Source organism: Phlebotomus papatasi, chromosome 1, assembly GCF_024763615.1.
Source record: "Phlebotomus papatasi isolate M1 chromosome 1, Ppap_2.1, whole genome shotgun sequence".
Taxonomy (NCBI): Eukaryota; Metazoa; Arthropoda; class Insecta; order Diptera; family Psychodidae; genus Phlebotomus; species Phlebotomus papatasi.
Window position 1 is genome coordinate 45,724,432 of NC_077222.1, and position 17,804 is coordinate 45,742,235.

Consider the following 17,804-nt stretch of genomic DNA (forward strand, 5'->3'; position numbering starts at 1 on the left):
AAGCGTGAAAAAATGCATAAAATAATACACATCGTAATTACGATTTTAGGCCTATTTTTTATTTTTGCTTCTAGAACTCATGAAAAAAGGCCTAGGCTCCCAAGTTTGTCGGGAAATGTGAGATATGGGATTAGCTATTAGAATATATGTCCATGGATGATATTCATTTAGTAACTTGGATAAAAATCAACATTTACGAACCTGCGACGTTACGAAGGTGCAAAACCTTCCCCTAGATCATAGATTAGGACTGTATTTAGTTATTTAACAAAAACCTAAATTAAAAAAAAATAGTGATCCTACTGATGGGGGGCACTACTTTCATATTTTTTTTAGTGTAAATTACTTTTTTGGTCAACATATACTACAATTCCAGTAGGGTTATAGGAACACCTATTGACACTTTAAGAACTTGTGTCAGGACTTATTGATAGCTTATTCTGTATCATTTGGAATATGAAATTCGAACACTTATCCTTATCATAAAACGCAGATTAATGAAAAAATGTTATATTATTTAGATCTTATTGGATGGATTAAATAAATTTCAACATTTTGACAAAAGTGTCCATAGGGGTTCATTGTCGGAGAGGTGTTCCTTCGACCCTATGTGAAAAAAAAATGTAAATATCTTAAATAATGATGGCACAAATTTTACAACATTTTTTAATTACTAAATATCTTGTTCAAATTAATTTAAACCTGTGATATTTAATTATGGGATAAATCTTCAAACTTTAGTTAATCTTTAAGGATGTGAGTGTCAATTAAGAAGTCTATATTCTTTATATTGTTGAAATCTAGTAAAACAACTATCAAAGAATATACTAAATGTCAATAGCCAATTCTACGATACAGAGACGAAAGCGAAGGAGCGTCGTGCAAAGCAGATATGCAAGTGTTCGGGCGAACTTCCAAACATTGAAGCACGCTTTCTTCACTTCTCATTTCTACAATTTCTTCGAATATGCGGGAAAGATAAAAAAGGCCAATCGCAATGAATAAAGGCTTATATTGTCTTCAGCCTTAAATCCTTTTCGAGTTAAACTAAAAGAATTGTTGGAAATCTGTTTTTCTTTTTTTTTACAGCATGTTAAAGTCAAAATTTTGTCCCAAACTGCATATAAAAAAAATCTTGAAAATAGTTCAGATTTCATGATTTTCTTGGGGTTTTCTAAGTTTACCTATGAAACACAATAATGAAAATAATTATGATTTTTTTCTCAGACAAGAATTATGAGCTGCAGATTTCCCGCAAATCAGGGAGCGTGGCAATAAAGACTTCAATATGGACATAAATTTCTCTAGTGTGTAGAGAGGCCATTAGTTTGACTCATATTGGAAGAGTGACTCTCTTTCAATTGGGAAGGAAAAAGAATTTTCAAATTTTCAATCAATCACATTTTACGCTAAGTTTGTGTACTGGTTTGAGAAGTTGTAACAAAACCATTAAACTATCGCATTTCTTCTACACTATTAATTTTTTGTTATAAACATTATTCTACCTTTATTGTTATAGTTTATGTTAACTTTAGCAATTCCTTCGAAATGTGCATGCAAAATTCAACCACCCCCAACATCCTTAGTAAAATTTCTTGTTAAGCACGTTATACCAGTGGCAACTTTCATCTTATTTCATACTCATGAACACACTAAATAAACAAATTAATTACCATAAATTATATCTTTCAATATTCACACGTCAATTCTAATATTAATCCACATCTTTTTCCTCCTACTTGGGCGGCGAATTTGTCAAATGTACTCTCAATGTGCCAAAATTGATAATCACTTTTCACCACAAAATCATTTAGCTGAAAACTTTGTGGTTGGTACTCCCTCAAAATTAATGATTGTTAATTTTCGGCACAAATTTCCACGCCTATAATGTATACGTACAATATAATGTACGTATAAGTACTGTATTATCCGGAAAATGTGGAGCAGTGAAAAAAAACAACTGCAGATTAATATTAAACACACGCAAACTAAAAGGCCCATTACTTAATCACTCCCGCGATAATCATTTTTTATCTGCCACCCCCACGGATAGGTTTACCCTCCAAAAGCTCTTGTCATGTGTCATTGAAAATTATGTCAAAGCGCGAAGAGACAAAAAGTCTGTGGATACTGTCTAATAATATGCCAGACCAAAAGAATTTTAATAAACCAATAGTGTGGAGGATCTTAGCATTAAAAAAAAGGTCTTCTGACAAAGAATATTTTTAGAAATATCATGTGCAAAAATTCACAAGATTGCATAACATCATTGAGATTTTTATGAAAATGTTTGGAAAACTATTAAGATTCGTTTCTTTTTGCCCCATTCTCGATATCTATTCAATTCTGTCTGGTATCTCTTTTCACCCATTGTATATATTTTCTATGAGAGAAGACGTATACACGATTTTCAACTTTTAGCTACTTCTGTTTGGGTTTGGATTTATCAAACATATACAAAAGTGTGTATATCTCACAAACAGATCACTACTTAACTGTATAGGAATTCGAAAATTACGGAAACTTTTTTTTTTGTAATCGAAAGATTTTCTTAGAGGAAAAATAGTGAACAGCATGTATCGTATTCAAGAGAAGAAACACAAAATAGAGGAGCTAATTGACAATGGACAATTATTTTGGTTTTGTACACACACTTTAGAAAATGCGTCTGGATGAACGACACAATCAAAATTAAAGTAATGCTAATTCCTTTGAATTGCCAGATACGTATTTTTGTGAAACAAAAATAATTCTATAGATGATTTATTTCTTTAACCAGTCTTTAATATACTATCTCGTTTGATTCTTAAGAGTATTGTAAAATATAAAATATTTATAGGGTACTAAATAAAAAATATTATAATAATTTATAATATCAAAAAGATTTTTTGCAAAATTTTAAACATGGTATAAGGATTAAAAAATACCCCAAAAATATATTCCAAATACGGGATATCATTAAAAATTTCGATATACTGAAAAAATTCCTCAAAATTTTCCACACCTAATTCACTCAGGCAAAAATCTAAATATTGAAATGAAACTATTCAGGAAAGTGCTAAAAGATACTTATAATATATTTGGATAAAGGAAGACCAAAATGTTCTATTTTTATCACATCCAGTGTAAACCAATAGTGAAAATATCTTTCTGCCGTATTATTTAAAGAGAACCAACAGTGTGCCTCCATACCTTGCTTTATCACAAAGCAACAACAACAAAAATCCCACCCACAAAATAGCAAAAAAAATTGGTAAAAGTGAAAACTTTACAGAAATAATTAGTAAAACTCACCATTTCTGGAAACATCTAATTCCACTAAATTCTCAAAATTTTGTATATCCGGTGGTAATTTATGTATTTCATTATCACTCAAGCCCAATTTTCGCAGTCGATGCAGTCGAAAGAAATTCTGAAATAAAATAGAAATCAAGTGTCTATTACAACAAAGCATAAAGAAATGAAATCATCATTGAATTAGTGGAAAAAAACACTTTTATCGAGCATAATTTTCCGTGATATCTTATGTGGCCCAGTATCTAATCTATCAAGTCTTGTCCTTTTTTTCATTCCTCATTCACACCTCATTTTGTTCAGGTAAAGAATTTGACACCCTGTTCATATACACCTAGAAGCGTTGATAAGTGTGCTTGTGATGGCTAAGAGAGACGTCACGTATTTATTTACACTCTCTTAGAGCAAAAAAAATAGCTGATATCGTGCAAGGTGTAAATTGCGCGATATCACCACATAGTCTATACAAATTTTTATGTGACTGAAAGAAAAATTTCCAGCGAAAAAAACATGAATTAACTATATCTTTAGAAAATACTTGGGATATTTTCTCAATTATGCTCTTCTTAACTTAGATTTATTTCTCAATTCTGAAGAACAATAGAATATACAATTCTCCGCTAGAATTAGACATTGTTCGTTACCAAAAAGTGAGGAAATTCCTTTGAGAATTAAGTTGAATATTTCTATTTTTTCACACTGCGTTAAGCGACGACATATTTACCATTCAATAATTCAAAAATCATAAATTTTTGCATCGAAATGTCAAAATAATATAACGGCGGGAGGTAGAGGAAATTGGGGCACCACCAAACACTGAGATTTTTTAATCAAATATTCGACTTCAGAGGAAAAGACTTATAGAAATTTATAGACGCCATAGGGATGCTTGTTCACTGAAGAAATGATAGGAATAGTCCAAGTTGTTTAGAAATAAAAACTAGTGTTTGGTGCTACCCCGTGTTTGGTTGGTGCCCCAGTTTCCCCTATCTATGCATTATTGGGCATTCCCCTTATACAGGGATTTCAGCTGAGATTCTTTTTCTGGCATGAAAGATGATCGAATCGCATTCAGTGTGCTTTACTAGACTTGATCTCATGGAACTTGGTTTGAGACTAACGACAACCCCATCCATGTACCAGAAAAAATAATGTAAGTTTTTAGAAATTCCGTTTGGGAAGACATAGTTTCCCTATTGGATGTTGTGCTAGCATTATTATTATTATGGGGTAATAAGTTACCACACATATGAGAAATTCGCTATATTTTTTTTAAATTTCCTACTTTAGAAAAAGAGCTGGACTTTTATACCTGGAATATACAGTGGTACAGACCTAATTAGAAACAGTACTTATAAATATCTTATAGGCGATGAAGACTACATATACTATATTTGATATGTTTTCTCCTTTGACAAAAAGATGAAGATACAATATCAATTAATCTTTTTTTTTTCAAAATCTTCATTATTTTATACCAAAAATTTCATAGCTTATTCGTAAAACGCACGCCAAATTTAATTAGTTAGAGGAAAAATTTCGATCAAAAATACAAAATTAAACAAACAAAAAAAACTAAAAATATTAAGGTTACTTGGAATTTTGGTGTACTCGAAATGTTGCGTAATAAACACTCATAATATTTCTTTAGCAAATTTTTAAAATTGCATAATATTTGCAATTGATCAAGTATAAGTATACAAACAAAGGTAAAACTTTGTTAGAGGCTCAGTGCAGATTTGACACCTTAGTATAACCTCAAAAGGCATTTTTTTGAGGTTATACGGCGATTGACTCATCTTAAAAGGATAATGATATTAAGAATTTGAAATCACTATTTTTTAACTTTTGCCTGATTTTTTACATAGGTCAAAGCTGTAAGCTGATATCCCCCATCGTTTTTTTTTTAGAAGAATTTGCATTGCATATAAAATCATGTTATATCGTCAAATCCAAAATTTAAAAAAAAATCATTAAAGTTCATCTTAAAGTATTAAAAAAAAGAAAATGTAGAAATTCGGGCAAAACGGTACTGAGAATTATAGCGTATGTCGCCGAGAACCGGAAGTAACTATCTCTTACCGTTTGCTCTGTATGACAGACGGACGATGAAACAGAAGAACAGAAGTGCACCGATGTGATATTAGGTGAGATTCTCAACAACGTTCCCGTCCGTTTCCCAAATGATCTCTAAAATTCTGTATCATTTGCAAAAATACAATTACCCAAAAAGCATTTTCTACTCCATGTACTGTAATTATTATAAGACAATACGAAGAGGTAAATGCTTTTTGGGTTATAGGGTAAAGGCTCATAATTTTGGACAGTTTCTAAATTTGGACACTATGAGGATAAAATTGGCCATTAAAAATAAATTGATTAAAATTATGGATTGTTATTCCAATATTTGATGAATAATGAATTCTATCTAAATATTTGTTCTTTTCGGAAGATTTTAACACTAAATACGTTAAATTTTGAATATGATTTTAGTTGAAATTGCATTGTTCAAAATTCAGTGTGAACAATTGCTTATGAGAAATATGATAGAAGTTCGTGTTTATTTCAGTCTTATTTAGCTGTGGTGAAGTACTAACAATTTTTCCTCGCTGCTTTTTAGTGATATTATTAAATATTCACTAAATATTGTGTTGATTCACATTAATGGTGACTTGCACATTTGACCTGAAGTGAGATTTGCCTTGTGAATTAGATTTTTCACGTGAAAAATGGGAAATTTTCTAAGAGATTCACCAGTGAGGTGATAATCCTTATTTTGGACAGATGTTGTTTCCTCGAAATTTCGTAAAGTTTTAGCTTTTGTCATGACTAGGTTCTATAAATGCCTGGAGAAACAAAGGAGCATGATCTCTACGAAAGAGATGTAGTGGGAAAAACCTTTGAAGACTCCCGGAAAGGCCAGGGAATGAGCGAATCCTCGAGTACTTGGAATACCGAAGTCAACTCACTTTAAGGAATGATATGGAAAGTTTCCGGGCTTCTTGTGACATTCTACGCTTCCCTTACATAAACAGGAAAAGGACTTGGGAAGATTGGTTCTTAAAATGGAGAACAACAGGCAATCTATTGAGGCGGATTAGCTGTCCAAATATACAGCCAAAGTGTTCAAAATTTGAGTAAAATTTACCTCGACATATCAATTCATTTTAAACGTATTAAGACTAATTTTTAGTAAAAACAAAGACGATAAAAAATAGCTTGCCAAATTTCTAACAACCCATCTGAAAAAGAGTAACAGAAAAGTCAATTAGTATAGAAAATATCGCACTTTCAAACTTGAAGCATCGATGCTTATAAGCAGTCTGTCCAAAATTATGAGCCTTTACCCTACAGCTGCTCACATTCTTACATACAGCTTTAACAAAGCCATAAAAGCATCGACAAAATTATTTCTAAATTTTCTTTCAAACGTTTTTCTTTATTCAGTGACCCCTGGTGGAATTTTTACAGAGGTGGCTCATTCATTAAAGGTTAAAGTTTAATGGTTTAATTTTGATCGTGGGTCTTTCATTATACACTCAGTCCCGGCATTAAGTCCTTCGGGATTATGCACCTGACGGAATTATGCACACACAATTATGCAAATTTGCCTACCATCGGGGGTCAATTTATGAAATCATTTTTGAAATACGCCTGAATGCATACTATGTTGCGACGCGGGAAATTTGAAAACATTTTGCTACTTTTTCAGAACTAAATTTTAATTTCTTTTTTTAAGGTATTTTTTTTATTATTCTAACCATTTATTGAAGAACTCTGGCCATGTACTGTTTGTTAATGCATTTATATTGTTGAATTAGTTGAAACATTTGAATATTTTTGTTTGAACTATTTTTACCGACTTTTACTCTGCGCGAAATTCGTTCAACGGTCAATTTATTCAAAAGAAAGCCCCTGTAGGTATGCAAATTTTCTCGATGCATAATGCCATTTCGCGCGTTTTTTTCGGTCCCGAAAATGTGCATAATGCCGGGATCTAGTGTATAGCAGTATATTATTTCTTCTAGAATTTTAACAATACAATTCACAAGTATATTCTTCATAAACTTAATTTCTGACAACTCAGTACTCTCTCCCTCCCTCACTCATCTCCCATCCATTTTGTATCTCGAATTGAGCAAAAGGAAAGTCAATGGATTTATATGATGATTGAGCACATCACAATAGAGCATTAGTGATGCATTGAAAATTTATTCACCAGCATAATAACTCTGTGAGATTCACGTGAATGTTGGAATTATAAATTTAAAATTGCTGAAGAAAAAAAAAACATTCATTGACTCTTCGTATTTTGTTACGAGTTGTGTACTTCTATCCAAGACCCATTGTACCACATTTCCCCTCGATATGTGGTCAAATGTGTCTGTCAAGTTGTTAGTTGAATTTATATGAGGCACAAGTACCATGCGGTAGAAGAGACTGACCTACGTTGCAGAAGAGAATTACGCGATGGTCAAAGTAACCGTGAAGTTTCCCCATTTTAATTTATTTCCATCGTTTCATCCGCGATTTTTTTCAATTAGTAAAAGGGGCAGTAGTTTGCCATTTTGTCTTTCCAACTAAGGCCTATGGGGATTCACGGTTCTTTTGTAAAACCTTTTCTGATAGAAAAAAACATTTATAAACGATATCTTCCTGGACTTCAGTGACGTAAAAGTTGTTCAAACAAACCCAAAAAAAAATTAACGCAATTTTGCAAATAATATAAAGCAATAGAAAATTTGGCAGACGGTTCATGTTACTTCTTCTGTTTCTCACCTTTTTTAGGTTAATACAGTATGTGAATTTAAATAATATAATAAATTTCTTTTGAATTCCTTTTCATGGAAATCACTGTTAAATATCAAATGTGAGAAAGGAAATTATCAAAGTAACGCTCATTATAACTAATTTTCATTTGAATTTTTCCTCCCAAGCATTGCATATTGCACTTTTATTGCCAATATAATACTAAGAAATTTAATCTAGAAATCCACACACAAAATATTCTGAGCAACTTTAATTTTCAACTTCACGAGAAGAGCACAATTAAGAATTACAGCAAAAGTCATTTTATCCGGAACCACAAAGCACAAAAAATACGGAATTTTCACCACAATGCAACATACTAAAAAATTCAGCAAATTACAACATAAGTTTATTATTTTAAAAAGCAAACTCAACAGAAATAAAGTTTTGGGTACATTTTATATAATGGAAAAAAGGAACTAGAGAATAGAACACAATAATGTTCTCTCTATTAGGATTGAAATTTAAATCACCCAAAAAGCATTGTAAATGATATTCATTCAAATGTCACAAATTTATTTTATTATTTAATACGCGACACTTTTTTTAACAATTTAGAAAATTAAAAGAGCAAAATTCAGAACAATAATTCATGCAGCACTAAAAAGATTTCATATTAGGGGAAAGGTCTGCCTTTGAATGCGTCTTTGAGTATTTCACTTTTTTCCTTCTTTCCAAAACAAAAATTTTATTTTTTTTTCAGTCAAACATATGATTGGTAAGTGAAATACTTATAATTAAAAATTTCATTAAATATGATAAATAAATTGTATGACAATGCAACTCTGAAAAAGGCTTGTTAAAAGGATAAATGGATCTTGTTCAAATTTTGTCAAAAAGTTGTCATATATACAATTTGACAAAACTATTTCTCACATTTTATGTAGAGAAATATTCTTTTGACAAACTTTTAACAAGATCTAGTTAGTTGCTGATTTTACAAAACTTTTCCATATTCTGTGATTATAAAATTGTTAAATTCAAGACAACCACTTTTTTCAAAAAAGGTTGTGTTTGTAAAAATTGCAAAATAGGGGGAGGTGGGGCTACTTTGAGCTGTGGGGCTGCATTGTTAAACGATTTTTCGCATATTTCTAATGGAAAGTGGGTTTTAATATAATGTAATTTGGATAGACAAAATAATTGTGGATCTAAATAAAATAAATAATTGAAAGGACCAGCTTCATTTAGAATTAGGCGAAAAATTCGTATAACAATCTAGCCAAACGGATGAAAGTAGCCCCACCTCTCCCTAATTCTATTTGCTTTGTAATTTTCACTGACTTGACGTTTATCTATTACACCATCACTAATTAAGTAAAAAAAAAACATTGTAAAAAACCACACAGAAAATCTTTTTACACAAAACAACATCCTTAATTCAATTCAATAAATTATGTATTAAAGAACAGTTTATTCCCACTTAAAAAATCCACCCTGAGTGATTGATAAACATTCCATCAACCTTTCGGCATTTCTCGGATTTCTCCCTCTCGAGAATTTATATGATATATAGCCAACTTTCTATATAATATAAATATATTTTGTTGATTTCCTGTATGTCTTTAAGCATTATATACACATCTTTTCACATGATTCTTTCACGGTCTTCGCCAACGTTATAATCGTTTCTAAACTGTATTGTGTTTATGTACCTACTCATAACATATAAAAATGTACAGTAGCCAAGAGATTGTCGCAAACACGAGATAGAGATCATGCAATGCAATTCGTAAGATTTCAAAGACTTAATACATATATCATGTTGTGTTGACCAGTGTTGAGACAAATTGAGAAGTATAACTATGGTCAATTTATTAGTATAATTATATTCTTTGTAAGTAAAACTTGAATTTATTAAAAATTGAAAATGGAAGTTCCCAGATATCCGACATTGAATTTTCGAAAATCGATTTTTGATTAATCGGACCTTCTATTAAATCAAATGAAAATGGGGTGTTTAAAAAGTTGTAGCATTTTAATGACAGTTTTCCAATTTTATAAAATGGAGAAAGCTTTCCAAAAACATCAATTTTGTCAAATTCTGACAACTAAAACCAAAGATATAGCCATTTTAAAATTCAATGTTTGACCCCTTCTAGATTGGGGCAGGGGGTTTGTCAGTGGGGTTTAAGTTCTTTTTAAACGAAAGCTTTTAGGCCCATTAAAATTTGAGGCCGATCCATGCCATAGGGGCTGAGTTATTAAGAAAACAAAATTTGATGGTATTCCAAAATGGCGGTAGGGGGCTGGGGGATGGATTTAATATCACCATCTGAAGTCGTCTTCCCTATATTTAACCTTTGCTGAAAACCGTTTGTCGATATCTCTTTCCGTTCTCTCACAATAAATGTTTGTATTACGTAGAATAGGCCGGACGGTCACGAAAATCAGTTTTTGGATCTGAAGAAGTCGCATTACACCTCGGATCGTAGAAACTGAGATTGTAAAGAATCTCAGTTAAAATGATTCATAACTTCGTAAATTCCCCCTTGCCAAAGAATATTTTTACTGTCCAATCTGCTATAGCCAGATTTGTATTAAAGAATATTAAGCTAATTTTTTCATGTTATAAACGGTATAAATATCAAACAAAAACAAGAATTAAATAATTCAGCAAAGTAAGGAGATAAAAATTTGAACTTCTATAATGGAACAATAATTTTTATTAGATTTTTGTTAATGTGTAAGCTTGAACGTGAAGACCTTGTACTTGAGATTGTCCCAACTATGAATATACATATCTAGAACTCAATCAACCCACTATTGATTCCGGTCAGTTCTTAAAAAAGGGCCTTGAAGGTTTGCATTTCACATCCTTGTCTTAGAAGTGGTGAAGAAAGTCTGCATTTACATCTATAGCACACTTCTTAACTAAACTACCAATTAAGTAACCTTCACTGTGGCATATAATATCTTCATCTACATTCAACAGCGAGCATTTTGCCAGATTTCGATCAAAATTCCATTAAAATTTAACCATACACAATCGCCTAGTTCTCAGCAATTGGATCAGAACTGTGAACATCGTGGAATATTTTGGAAAGAGAGTGAGAGAGAAATCGAGTATGAGATTCGTTTGTACTATGACGACACATCTTCAAATCGATCCACCAACCGTATTTTCCCACCCACACCTCCCATCAAGCGCTAAACTCCAGGCAAGAACAGAGCGTTCTACAAATACACAGCATGGCAACCACTTAAACATCGTACCCCAAACCATCGTGAAAAAAATACTCTGTCCTATATATTTCACCCCTCGCGCCAAAAGAACCTGCTGCTTCCCCTCGCCCTCTCTCTCTCCTGCTCCATGAAAACACAGAACAATCATCAAGGCGATGAAGTGAATTGCGGTGTTCAGGAGGCAATGGGTGGCTTAGTAAAATGTTTCTGTCTAGTCCAACCCCTACTCTCTGTGGTGTCTGCCATATCACAAGATACCCCACATAAGAAGGATAATGCAAAGGAGTACATCCTTGAGATACTTATTTTAATTGGGAATTCAGGACAATAGTAACTTTAGACCACATAAGGCTCCATTTTTTTTAATTGAAATCGTAATTTTAAAGAAAAATTCAAAATTTTACCAACCCCAAAATATTTTTTTTGTAAACCAATACTTTATACATTTTATACAAAGGAAAATAACCCTAGTGTAATCCAGTAAATAACAATATCTTCTCCACATATCTTTGTCAGTCTAATTAAACGAGGGGGCTTTATCCATAAACTGAAGGAAAAACTTTTTGGACTATCCCGTAAATTTGTCCCTATTGTGAATTTTTCATGTGTTTGTTGTGAAACCCCAATAGGATTTACTATAGCGCATTGATTAATTATCCCCACATATTCACGAGTCAAATAAATTCCCAAAGGGGTAGAAAATTTAATAACCATTCCACTGTTCCATAAAATTGTATCACACAATGGTTACCATCAATATGGCCTATATACTGTAAATTATTTATAAAATAAAATAATTACACAATTAAGCAAAATGTGATTTTAGCTGGAGAAAACCCATCTCTACAAACCCTGTCTCTCCCACAAATCTCTCGTCCGCCTAATTAGCAAGTGGTGGGTGAATAGGAGCACAAATAATCGTAAAGTGTGGGAGAGTTAGGTTGATGTTTGGTAAAAAAAAAATTGCACAGCAAATAGACGATAAAATCGACTAAATGTCCTTCCACCTAGGCCCACCCCTCAGAAACACTGTGACTAGCCAAAGATCCACGTGGAAAGATGTGTCAATAATAAAGTCAGCATAAATGTTTTGGAAACAAATTGCTGCGTGTGTAAACAATTTGGGAAAAACATGCCATTCACATCATCTTCTGACTCTAAAATACGAGTTTGAGGTTGATATAAGGCTTAAAGTAAGTTACACAATGAACTATTATCAATTTTAAATCTTTTTTACACGAAGCTTTAAATACTTCTTATCTGCTTAAATTAAGAGTAATTTAATGAATCATTGCAATTAAGATAAAAGAAATATTAGAAGATAGTCGCATATCAACAAAACACGATTATGTTATTGCAACACAGAAAATCGATATTTGGTTAATCAACTGAGACATCAAAGGTAAGCTTCCTATTACCTACGCAAAACATAATGTATTATTTATGTGGTATATAAATGAGCTTTATTGGAAGTCGTTGATTGATACCCTTAAAAAAATATAGCTATGCTATAGGCAACATAAAAATTTCCGATTATATATAATATATATACAATTATATTAGCTGAGGCCTAGTAAGTTTTCAAGAGCACAAATTTGCTCAGACTAAATTTGTAATAATTTGCAAAACAAAATTAATTATGGTTAAATTTTCTTTAAATTAAATAAATTTTGTATTCTCATTCATAGTTATGAGAAAGAAGTTCAAAGAAAAGTTTTGTCAAAATTTCAATAACAATAAAAATACCTTACACTTTTAATAATGTAAACAAATTCTAACCAGAACAGTTTACAGCATTGTAGTCCGAAAAATGTCATATTTATATCAGGAAAGTAAGGAAAGTACTATCTAACAAGTACCTAATAGTTTAATGTTAAAAAATATTTTGTAGGGACAAGAGACTTTCAATTCAATATAATTTAAAAATGATACATATCGTTAGTTATGAGTAGTTTTTATGACAAATTTTTGATTCAATCAATTTATTAAAGACTCCAATGCGCTTCGAACTAATTCAAAATAAGTATTGGCAGGAAAAGAAAATTAATAAATTCAAATGTGTCAAAATTCCTCTGGATTTATTATATATAATATTTGACCCTTGATATTGAAAATCCATTACTAGGAATAAATTAAACCTGCCGGGGTTTAGGGACAAACGGGACAAACTATCTACTCAGGAATTTCTAAAAAAATACTTAAAAATAAAAAATAAGAATTGAAGCGCAAGTTCTAAATATTCTAAGGACGAATAAATATTTTAAGCACCCTCTACTTGGTGAAAAGTGAAGTTTTGCCATCCAGGATCAAGACGAGGAAGCGGTGATTCTTGATGCATACCACAAATTGCTATTTGTTATGATCCCTTGATGGGGGCAAAAATCCGGAACATATATTTAGGGCAGAGTGAGGCATTTTCACAATCATTGGATTATATTTTGCGCACTTTCGTTGGTTTTCAACAATAAATTAATTCTCTGAAGCACATTTGACTAGATAATAAAGGAAAAGGATTTCCCGCAATTTCTTAAACTTACCAAACATATTACAATATTTTTGTTTATGTAACGGAAAACCTTCCGGATACTTTTTAAACAGGTTGTAGGCTGCTCATGTGGCCTCTTTTTCGAGTCCCAACTCTCAACATTGAGTTAGTTCTCCATAAAATCCCCAATCTCCAAATATTACAATACGTGACTTCTTAACTCTTAACCATCAAGCAGTTATCTTATTAAGACATTCTTCAGTTACCCTTACTCCACACAATAAATTTTTTTGGAATAGTACAAAATGGTTTTAAGATCTAGAAGAATGCATGATGTCTATTTTAAAGACAAAAAATTTAATTTATCAAATCCAATCTGCTGCAGCCAAATGTTATCTCGTTTCACTAATGAAAACGGTTATAGTAAGTCGGCAGTAGCCACAAACAAGATAGAAGATTACGTTGAAATTATTTTTAACCCTTTAACGACGAGACAGTTTTCGCTGGCCGAAAATCAGCAATAAAAATGAAACCGATAAACAAAATTTGTAAAAGGTTTACATCTAACACTAGAACATCCAACAGTCTGATTTGGTGTATTTTTTATCTCTATAAGCGATAGGGACAAAAATAGCCGAAAAATTTAAGTAATTTTTCTAACGATACCAGTGTCTGTTAATTTTCACTCTAATGAAAAATATTATGTTTGAGTATTGTAGTTTCTATTACCAAAACGGTTTGACTTAAAAAGATTGGAAGTATAAAAAATAATTAAAATAAAATTTCAATAGGGTAAATTAAGCTAATTCAAAACTTGCTCCAAATGGAAATGTTACGCTACTCCAAATGGAAACGACATTGTTTTTATGATAAATACAGTACTAAATTATTATATTTATATATTTTCTATACCACAGTTTCATTATTTAGTTAATTTTGCTCTAAATAAAGCGAAAATCCATTCATATTCACAAATTTTAAATTTGTTAATTTCTCAGAAAAATTAAAAGTGTACCTTTTCACCATCAAATTTTTCATCGATCGACCATGTTTTCCAATGAAAAACACAATGAGGTGATTGTTTTTTATTCGTTTTGTTTAACATTTATGTCATATTTCTGGCTAATTTTAGTTAAATTAAGTGCTAATCTTTATTGTTAATGGTACGTGAAGTTTTCAAATGAAATAATTACCTATTTCGTGAAAAAAAGGTTTTTTCTGAAGTGTCTGCAAATGCTTCAATAGGAAACCCCGGAAATATGATTTTTTGGAGGAATTTTCTTATTGTTTTAAATGGGAAAGGAGAAAAGACCAGGAATAAGAACAAATCCTGCACTCAAGCGCAACAAAACAAGGTTTTGGAAGCCTTTCGTCGCGGTTTCACTTACACTGTTTGTCTCCAGTTAGAAACTTTTCCTTATCTCCATTTGAATTAATATGTTTCCAATAGAAGCATTTTACGCTCGCGTATTTTTCTTGTATTTAAGAAGTTTTCAAATTATATATAAAGAATTTTCACTAAACAGTAACATTCTAGAAGAGTCAAGACGCAAATTTATGTAATTCTCTTTAGAAAAAATATGAACTTAATGTATTGAATCTTCTGTCAAAGTTAAAGCGTCTGGAAATGGTTTTGAATTAGGACATTTACCCTATGAGAATTTAAAAATTCATCATTTTTTAGCTTAAAAATTTACTATATAGCCAATAGTTGAAGACTTGCAAAAAATATCCTAGATTTCTTCAACCTTCTACTTTACGATTACGTACTAACATAAAGAAGAAATAAGTTTAGGTAGCCAGGAAAAATTATTTTCTCTATGGAACACCGGTGTTCCAATCATCCTCAAAGGGTTAAACATTGTATAGATTTCTCATTTCACTCAAAAGCTGATTAAAAATGTACTTATTATAATATATTTATTTATAAAATAGAACGATTAATAGAGATAGAAATAATCTTTTTCTTAATAGATACAGGTGAACTTATCATACTCAAAAGGTTTTCTTTTCCTTTGAAGTCTCACTTTTATGTTATTTTTAAATTTACCGACAACATTTTAGAAATGGAGAAATGTGACAAAAAAGTAGTAATGTTAGTTCCCTCCCCATTCCTCCAGTTCTTTCAACCAAGTTTCAAATTCTCTGCTTTAAAATACCACACACACATCTTCATCTGTCTTTCTTTCTGGGACTTTTGCATAAAGTTTTGGGTGAGAGTAGAGCTGGAGTGGGAGAGACAGAACTCCCATATCTTTGGCAGCAATATGATGTCATCGCTGTGGAATGTGTCAGAATTGTAATGGTTTTTTGGGGATTTGGCTTACCTTGGGTAAATCCTTGATGTGATTGGCATCGAGAAGGAGCTCCTCGAGGCTCCGGGAATACCGAAGAATCTCCTCGGGGACATTGGGCAGGGAGCAGTGACGCTTATCGACAAATTCCACTTGTCGATTGCAGCCCTTGAAGATTGGAATGCACTTAAACATGATTCACGCGTTCACACGCGTCCACTGTTTCAGAATGAGATGCTACACAAAACACTATTCCGGATGCACTCAGCACTAATTCGAAGCTCCTGAGATCACCTCAATTTGGCACACAGCACTCACTCCCTAGACCACATTCCCGAGAATCGAACTGTAAATCGCGAAAGCCTCCTCAGGCACAGTGGCTCATCCTCTAGACTCCAAGAAAATTTTTATTTTAGAAGTCTTAAGAGAAATGGGCGAGGTGATCACTCGAAGGCTGCTTGACTCAGACTGACGTGAGAAACTGCAGATGTGGTGATGGAGGAGCTTCTTCTACTTCTTCTTCCGTTTTACCTCACAACAAGAACAACTCGCGAGACACACCCGAATGTTTAATGCACTTTTTCCCACTTTCCAGCTCATCAACTCATCGACCTTCAACGACAATATACAACTCGTGATCTTTTTTAGACTTTAACAACACTCACGTGTTAATATTGCGTGGAAAACTTAAGAAAAACTTCAATATTTCACGGACGCTCATCAAACTCGACTATTTTCGATGTTCTCGCTGCGTCACTGACATCTGCGATGTTTTTCGCCTTCGTGGTATGCTCACGGCGAAGTCCTCCACTAAAAATAAAAAAACATTCAAAGCTACTGACATTTCGCCCCATATTCCCGATTGAGATTAGAGAGTCTACTGTACCCTGAAGAAATTACCCAACTCAAAAATTTTTACCCAACTGAGCGCAACTGAGCAATTTTAAAATGACCGTTAAAACACTGAGCAAAAATTATAATGTGACATACCAGAAGTGCATCCTGACCAAAATCTCTTGAATTTTACGACTCTCCACATATTCAGGATCAAAGTAGGACAACGTAAAAGTCTTCTAAGGAACATGAAAATCCTCAACAGGCATGTTTTCCCATTCCAGTCTCCAAGAGCTCTCATTACCATGACAATGTTGTGTAAAAGTCCTTGTAGTACAGAACACTTAAAACCTTATGGCTCAGCACCTATGCAGGATTAAAGTACGATAATAGAGGAGACTTTTGGTACCCATGGGGATACCCAGCTAGCAGGTGCTTTATGCCTCAGCCCCACCTCAAAGTTTAGAATAATTAATTTTATATGGTAATGTTGGGTATTATTGCTTCTAGGGGAGAACATCTAATAAATTTAATTATTTTTAAGTTTTTAAATAAATGGGTAAATTCTATAAGGATTTATCATAAAAATTTCTGAAGTCAATTCAAAATACTCCAGAATACAGAAATAAAAGCACAGGAGCACTAAATAGATTTGCAAGAGCTCGGACGAACACTTTTCTTAACGCCATTTATTTTCTGTCTTCTTAAATTTCAATTTTTTTTAGAAATTACTTATTCTTGTCTATTTCTTAACCCTTTAACGACGAGACAGTTTTCGCGGACCGAAAATCAGCAATAAAAATTAAACCAATGAACGAAACCAGTAAAAGGTCTTATATCTGGCCTTCGAAAAGCCAACAGAGTCTGATTTGGTGTATTTTTTGTCTCTATGAACGATAGGG

The 17,804-nt window shown here is 32.3% G+C and overlaps 1 protein-coding gene across 15 annotated transcripts in view; it reads right to left on the reverse strand.

The window, feature by feature from the left end:
- LOC129799384 (protein lap4-like) overlaps positions 1–16,846 on the reverse strand; it is a 148,185-nt gene extending 131,339 nt beyond the window's left edge. For 7 of the 15 annotated variants that reach the window (XM_055843217.1, XM_055843216.1, XM_055843215.1 and 4 more), the window contains exons 1-2: positions 16,102–16,845; positions 3,295–3,412 (exon numbers count right to left, since the gene is read on the reverse strand). In XM_055843217.1, coding sequence (XP_055699192.1) covers positions 3,295–3,412; positions 16,102–16,263 — 280 coding nt within the window. In that variant the 5' untranslated portion in view covers positions 16,264–16,845. Of the gene's footprint in view, positions 1–3,294; positions 3,413–16,101 lie in introns of all 15 variants that reach the window. The other 8 variants (XM_055843220.1, XM_055843219.1, XM_055843222.1 and 5 more) reach the window with 2 other exon arrangements.
- Between the last annotated feature and the right edge of the window lie 958 nt (positions 16,847–17,804).